Below are 7,748 nucleotides of genomic sequence, written 5' to 3'. Positions count from 1 at the left end.
AGTAACGAGCACTGAAATTTCAGAAATCTACACAACAGCATATGAGCTGACTGAGTGGCATTAACAACTAAATCAGAAAGTTAATACAAGGGAGCATAACAAAATGTATAGTTTCAAAGACAATGTCCATGGCAGAAATTATCGCAATTCTTGGGTTTGAGGAAATGATACTAGTAAACACTTCTAACACAGCCTTTCAAATGTGCACAATCCCTTCAAAATTCTCTAAATTAAAATATCCAGACTCAAAAGAAGTGGCGTGTAATTACTACTCGCAGACGATGTCTGGTCAAATTAGGGCTATCATCGAAAGAACAATTTGAGACAAAGGCCTTCCTTCACTCCTTTACTTTCTTCAAATTTGCGACCATTGAAATCTCACACTGAGCTTAAAACTACTATAATTATGCTGATGTTAACACCACTAAGACATTGAGAAGGCAGATTTCCCAGAATATCACTCTTCACATCTAAGACCAGCTGCCAGCGGTCAATCAGCTTCGTATGCCCATCCTATCCTGTCTTCTGTCTTCCCCGATCATCTGTAACAAACCAACCCACAATTTGTTAGCTGTACAATAAGTGCACTCAACTGCACCCCTCATATCTATTTCCTCCCACTTACTATAGATTACTTGTTCCACTTCACATTTCTTCTTATCTTCTCTCCATACATTTTAATCGACAGATAGCCAGGGTGATCATGAAACAGGCAAAACTGACTTAGTTCTAACTTCTACGCTTCTGCAAAGTACCTCTACAGAAGTTTCAGCACGAATAGGAACCCTACATATCACAATGTTTTAGGGAATGACACAAATTTTATCCTTCTTACTTCTCACAATACCAGCTTTTAATCTCTCTCCTCATTTTTCTTCAACAAGGATCTGCTCTAGGCCAACACTGCCACTGCCATCACTAAACCTTTGCCTCTGCTAAGGCACAACAAGAGGCTTGTCTCCGGGTGGCCAGTTGGAATAGTAGTAGAAGGTTTGTAAAGCAAGAGGCAACTTGGTCAGTGAAGTATGATGAAGGCTTTGGCTTCCTTATGTTAAACATGGGTGTTGCTTCTTGAAGTACTTAAAAGTTTCTCTTAAGGAGGCATTCATCATGCACCCTCTCAGCTCTCAACTATGTAAAGACACCCTGTTTGGCACTCCCGTATGCCCTTAGCTCTTACATGTGAAAATTGGCAGCTCATTGCGTAGCTCTTGTATCTCCATGATTCATAATCAAGTTACTTGAAGTGCACAATATTGTGATGTTGTCTACACACACGTCTCTCTCCGACCATCTCAAGCCCACAACACTTCCAACAAGGTATCAGAGCATCAGCTTACAATGCCTATGTGGCAAGACAGAAATGAAGAGGTAAATGTGCTCTTTGTCACTATCTTGCTAATTGCTCTCTTTTTATGTCTCCAAAGATTGCAGCTATAGCTGTGTTTCAAGTTTCCCATCACATTTGGGCTGTGTGCAGTGCTAAACATTTGAGCTTTAAGGCTCTTTTTTACTGTGAACACTGCTGTTTTTGTGTCATTCAACCTAGACACTACTGGCAAAACCATCTCCCATGCCTGTAACCACTAGGCTAGCTACCTTGAGAAGATGCTAGTTCTGTGCATGATTAGTAGTGCCCATGCTTTGGGTCAAGCCTGTGTGCAGTTCCTGTGTTTTGATTCTCCTCAGGTTTGTCTCGATAGCTGGCTTATATATTTATATGTATGAATGCATCTATACAACATATAGACACACTGTGTACAATTGCACGAGATGTTTAGACATGTCTGTGCACATACTAATACATAGATACACATACTGCATATAAATACACAAGTATGAGCAGACATATCTATACAGATACATGCACATCTGTATTTATATACACACATATGTTTGTATGTATGCATGCATGCATGTATATAACCACATACAATACACAGACCTATCTATATAGGTCTACATAAACACAAATATGATTAATATGCCACCTGCCAACACATATAAATGCACACACATACATGTACTCAATGGTCAACACATGTAAATACATGTACTCAGTGATCAAAATTCAATGTTTAAAAGATAGCGAGATGAATATAGAGTTCATTATGGATGCATCTTGAAAGCCCCGTGAAAACAGTTGTCAGCCGAGCCACCTGCAAACATGTAAACATATGCATACACATACATATGTTTTCACAAACACACGTGCATATTTCCAAGCAATAGAGTGTTTGTTTGAGAAAAGTTCTCTTGGAACAGACAAATACATGCATATACTTGGACCCACACACACATTGACATGCATACAACCACCCACACATGCATGCACCTTGATGGCACATAATAGTAAATATATACGTGTGCATGCATCCATGTGTAATGCATGTTTGTCTCTCTATATATGTATGTGTTTGTATTCATAAAATTATTGTCATAAGATCAATATGTTCACACTTCTCTCCCACCCTATCTCCAATGTGTGTAGGTTTTATTACAGGTATTTCTCCTAAAACATGAGAAGTGTGCAACGTACCACACAAGGCACAAATGCCAAAACTTTATCTCAATAAAGCTGACTCTCTTGGAGCTTGGCATCGAAAGCACTCCATTCGACTGGCAAAGTTATGTTCATTACAACCAGATCTGCAAAACAGAAATCACTCTATGTAAAACCATCCAAAGAGTCTCCTACAACCACATCTGTTAACAAAAACCACGACTGTCTAGTACCAATGTCTTCTGTGTCAACCACGCATAATCACTTTCATTTTCCATTCTACATGGCAAGACTTTTGAAATAAAAGAGCTATTGAATTCCTAGAACTGTAGAAAACCGGCATGCAGCAAAAAGGAGGAGTCGTCTCTGGTGGAGTATATTGTTGATGTGGACAGATTTCTGTAAAAATAGAATGATGGCATGGCTCTAGATTAAACTTCCTAAAATCTGCGGGGTAGAGAGCTTAGGAAATAAATTCAATTAAACCTAAGGATTCACTTGAAGCTGCTTGTGATTAAAAGCGAGCTTGCAAGCATAAAGGCAAGCCATTAGCACCAGCAAGAACAGGCACCTTTCACAAGCAATATTAACAACATCAGCATTCGAGATAGCCAACCATGCACATATATACACATGCACAGAACAGACAAGACCTAATTCAAAGAATAGTTCCACATAAAATGATCATACAAATAAAAAACCAATAGCAACACTAGAGGACTCGGACCACTGTCACACAAACCTCCCCAAAGGCAGAATGTAGCTGTATCAACAAAAAACATCATCTCACACTAGTGGAACAGAAATTGCCAAGAAAGAAGCTTTTCACGCCAACATGTGGTTTGGGCTTCTCTTTTGTTACACCAAAATTTTGGGCCCTTGTAGCAAAATGACATGAATGAAGAGCTGCCACAATGTGTGCTGCTTCTGAAGGTCCACCTCTAATGTCTGCAATATCAGAGAAATTTCCACACAAAAGGGGGAAAAGAAACACAGATGTGGGGAGAAAACTTTCACAGCTCCTCACCCCAAAATAAGAGGCCCAAGAACAAGTGAAATGCAAACAATAACTCCAATCTCATCACCAGATGATGACTTAGTAAAGGTTCCCCCACAGATTTCCAGTCAATACAAATCAAGCACATCTCACACTGGATGAAAGTTGCATTTGATTACTGATTTGAAGAGAAAAGTGTGTCCTCATCGTCATGATGCATAAAAATAACATCTAGATTACTAAAGAAAACAAAATACTTCAAACATTGGGATTATGCCATCATCAGAAATACTGGTATCAGAAAAACAACTTGCAAAAACAAAGAATGTAACACTATCAAAGACAACCTGTTCCACATTGCTAGAGAATTGAAATTGCTAACCACAGCACACATTGCATACTTGTAGACAGAATTGGAAATGCTAAGCTGGCACACATTGCATGCTGACACGCTCTACAACAATGAACACACTTGGTACATATCACATTTAGATTTCCTGGCCCCCCCCAACCCACCCCCAAAAAAAGACCAAAAACAAAAGTGTGCTTTCACAGTAGCCGTTGTGGTATAAACATGCAAAGTTGAACAATACCTGGTGCAAATCCAATCTCCTGACTTCCACCCTGCACGACCTCCTCCCTCTCCAGAGCTGTAGGAGGAGCCAAAACCATAACCACCTCTGGAGGATCTACTTCCTGACTCGTAACTACCACCCCTTCTAGAGTCATAACCACCACCCCTGCTCGGTGCTTCCTCCTCCTTAGATGCTCCACACTTGAAGCAGCTGCTCCTGCTTGCAAAGTTGTGGGCACCACAACTCCTGTCAGGGCAGTACCAATCCCCAGGTCTGACATCAGATCCTCCGTAACCACCATAGTTCCCTCCATAGCTTCTCCCATAATCACCACTACCTCCATAACTTCCCCTGTAATCACTGCCACCCCCATAGCCTCTTCCATAATCAGAGCTTCCGCCTCCACTTTTGTAGCCAGATCCATAGCCGTAACCCCCTCCACGCCTCCCATAGTCACCCCTGTCATCCATCCTGCTTCCATACCCCTCTCCAGGCTTTGGCTCACCACAGCGCTGGCATGATTCACGCCAGCTGAAATTCAGATGGTCACATGATGAGCAGTTCCAATCACCTGGTTTCCGGTTCATTATGGCAGAAACCGCTCGATGCTGGAAGCAACCTGCAACGGAAAAGGAAGACTAAGCTTGAAAACCGCATATTCCGACAAGAAAATCAATTAAAAACCCAGACATCGAACCAATAATCGAGGCAGCGGGTGTTGACTTTCAATAAATTTCGCATAATCAGCGAAAACGCGGGCAAGATGGAAAACTCTAAGTCCAAGCTTGACCGAAACACGCATTTCTTAGGACTGTCGAGGTTTGAAACACTGGAAAACGAAAAGGGAAGGAAAAGCAGCCATAGCTACTCATACATGCAGGAATAAATTCTTTCGCTTAAAGATGCATGCAGTTTCTCCGTATCAAAATACAGCAACCACAGACTACATGTCCTTGATCTGGACAAGAAGCGATGGAAGCTAGGGATATGCTCGCAATAGCCGAAGGCACTGTGATTCACGCTTCTGTATCAGATGGGAAAGGAAAGAATCTCCTGTCATCTGATGGAGACACGCCCGCACTCCCACAGACACACAGGAGAGAGAGAGAGAGAGAGAGAGAGACTTGCCTTGGGGGAACCGCTGGCAAATAAAACGGGCTTATTCTTCTTCTTCTTCTTCTTCTTCTTCTTCTTCTTCTTCTTCTGCTGCTGCTGCTACTGCTGGTGCTGCAGCGGGTCGAAATCCCAAGAAACAGGAAAGAACAAGAAGACAAAGGCTTCCTCGTCGCCCTTTTTTGCTTCTTCTCCCTTATGGTTTGAACTTTACCTCTCGATAATATTTCATAGTTTATCGAAGAACCTTTGGGACTATTGATGTAATCTTGGCCGTTCAATCATTCCCATTTCGTGTCCTTTTGCCCCCCCCCCCCCCCCCTAGGGCGCCATTTGAATATTGAGATTTCTTCTCCTTTAGAGGAACTTCGCACATGGTTTATCTATCCTTCATCGACTACGCCATCGAAACAAATCTTCGCATTTGTAATTACAGCTCTTTTGGAAGAGTTTGATCAATTGTGCCTTTCGACTTCATGATAGCTGTGGACCACCAGACAATCATCCATTGAAGCTACATTTACATGCAAAAGGCCTCTTATTGGTTTACCTCTTGCTCTCTAGATGATCTTCCTAAGTTTGTCAAAAAACATTTGGACTGCCGACTTAGCTTGGCATAAAAGAAATATGGTTGTGTAAAGTAGTCTCAAAGTAGTGAGATACTTGGGCAACCCCATTGGAGTAGGACTTCAAGGCAACAATTTGATTGGTTTATTAGCAAATCAAAGCAAAGAAGAGTGTGCAACTTGGCCTTGATGGTGAACCTATAGTAAAGTAATAAAGCATACTTTGCAATCCTCTATGATTTTGTTGCCATAATATTTTTTAAGATGCTATGGTATGAAATGAGAAGCTCTTCAATGGCATGTTGTGGCCATATAGATGTAAGGAAAGTTGCCATACACATAAAGGCAATTGCATTTGCCCAAGGCCCTAGGTGCTAGGTCTTGTTGATTTGTAAGGGAGAATCCTGAAGTGGATTAGAGGGCTAGAAAGTGCTCAATCATCCCCGGTGCTTCTACTTAAAGACTAGAGTGTGAAATCTACTTAGAAATATATCAAAGGATCTTGACTTTCTTAATAGATTATTGGTCAATCTATGGAAGATGAAGATCAAAGCTTCAAAGACAACTGATGTTATTGTCAATCCACAATAGCATTGTGGATGGAAGGGAGACAACATAAAGAGTGACCCTTTTACTCAAAGTTTTCACACACATGAATAGACTCTTCCATTCTTTTCATCGCTTATATATACATGAACTTTAGGGTTCCCACCCTTCTTGGGTATCCTACCCTTTTCATGGTCTCATGACCAATCCTAATCTATTCCCATTCTTTTTATAAGGTCCATGAATCCCTAAGATTTGAATTGCTTGTGCACCTTGCCTTGACCTTGTAGATATATGCAATTAGTTTCAATTTGTATGGGATTGAGCTCAGCTATCCCTAAAAACAACCTAATGATATCATCCTTTGAAAACTACAAGTGTTCCAATAATCTCGTTGTAGCTTAAACTTATGCATCCTTTTGGGTAACTTTTGACACTTGCATTTTATCTTCTTGATGATTAATTATTCAAAAATATGGTCCTTCAAAAATCCAATTAACATTATCCCCCCTCCTGGACGAGTGCCTGTTTGTTGCACTCAATATCAAATGTGTGTGCTTTTTAATTGAAGATGTTTGTTGACTAGAAATCTCATATAGAGGAGTGGTAAGTATTTTTTATGAAGAGATAGGGGTTGTCTTCCTAATTCTTAGTAGGGATGTATTGTCAAATGTGGACATTTACTTTGTGGGCAAGTCATAGTCGCAAAGAAGAGGTGAGGGATGGAGGCCAAGTGACCACAAATGTTGCTACATCATCTTTGTGGTCTTCAATGTACTTGTATTCAATGTGCACTCCTTGGGGTATGGCTACCTTACTATGCCATGTGAAGTGCATATGCTAATGCAACTAGGAGATGGGTTGATTTCTAAGCAAGTTGTTGTCCCACATTTCAGAACCTAGTTGGTGCAAATTTCAATTGTGCAGTGTAGCCTCAAAGTGATAGGTCATCCAAGCATGCCCATGGTGTCCTCCCCATGATGTGTTGTGAGATTGTCTTTGTGAGGTAAAGAGCTAGGGGATTAGAAATAGAGCCAGATGTTGGGGGTAAAGGCGCCTCTGCCTAGCCACCCGTGTATTACTATACTGACAGTCATCGCCACTGCACACTGCAGGTGGCGGGTGCCCGTCACCGTCACTTTATTCTTTATTCTTTTAGTGATAGCTTGAATAAAGGAAGGCCCGATCACACATTGTGACTGTTGGAGTTCCCATTTCTAGTCTCTTCCTTTCTTGCTCTTGCTCTCCCACCATAGCTCTTAAGTCCAACCTTCGATCTGTCGCTCCCTTTCAACTGGTATCAAAAGTTTGCTTTTCGACACTTGAGCTTGGTTCATGGCATTCTCAGCATCCCATCGACTCCCTACTTGCATTGGGTCTTCTTCTCGGCAGCCATATCCGACTCCTTCAAGCTCCTGTCACTCCGCGGCTTCCCGAGCACCTTTCTG

The 7,748-nt window shown here is 41.4% G+C and overlaps 1 protein-coding gene across 2 annotated transcripts; it reads right to left on the bottom strand.

Moving 5' to 3' along the window:
• Nucleotides 1-203: 203 nt before the first annotated feature.
• Nucleotides 204-5,384, bottom strand: LOC148017774 (Ran BP2/NZF zinc finger-like superfamily protein). 2 transcript variants are annotated; one of them, XM_087661660.1, is made up of 4 exons: nucleotides 5,204-5,384; nucleotides 4,094-4,694; nucleotides 2,540-2,649; nucleotides 204-542 (listed from the first exon to the last, which is right to left on the bottom strand). In XM_087661660.1, the coding sequence occupies exons 2-3, from the start codon at nucleotides 4,660-4,662 to the stop codon at nucleotides 2,565-2,567; spliced, it is 654 nt and encodes a 217-aa protein (XP_087517786.1). In that variant the 5' UTR covers nucleotides 4,663-4,694; nucleotides 5,204-5,384; the 3' UTR covers nucleotides 204-542; nucleotides 2,540-2,564. The 2 variants fall into 2 exon arrangements, with proteins under 2 accessions (XP_087517786.1, XP_087517787.1); XM_087661661.1 differs by lacking the exon at nucleotides 5,204-5,384 and adding an exon at nucleotides 4,773-4,917.
• Nucleotides 5,385-7,748: the final 2,364 nt, after the last annotated feature.

The sequence above is a fragment of the Lygodium microphyllum genome, chromosome 21 (genome assembly GCF_053477565.2).
Source record: "Lygodium microphyllum isolate KBCC chromosome 21, Lygodium_microphyllum_v1.1.10, whole genome shotgun sequence".
Lineage (NCBI taxonomy): Eukaryota > Viridiplantae > Streptophyta > Polypodiopsida > Schizaeales > Lygodiaceae > Lygodium > Lygodium microphyllum.
Note: the sequence above shows the minus strand (reverse complement) of the source record. Positions and strands in the feature narration are given on the sequence as shown.

Coding starts and splice junctions, on each gene's coding strand:
- LOC148017774 (XM_087661660.1), bottom strand. CDS start 4,662: ATGAACCGGAAACCAGGTGATTGGAACTGCTCATCATGTGACCATCTG. Junction 2,650..4,093: donor GGAGATTGGATTTGCACCAG/GTATTGTTCAAC, acceptor TCTGTTTTGCAG/ATCTGGTTGTAATGAACATA.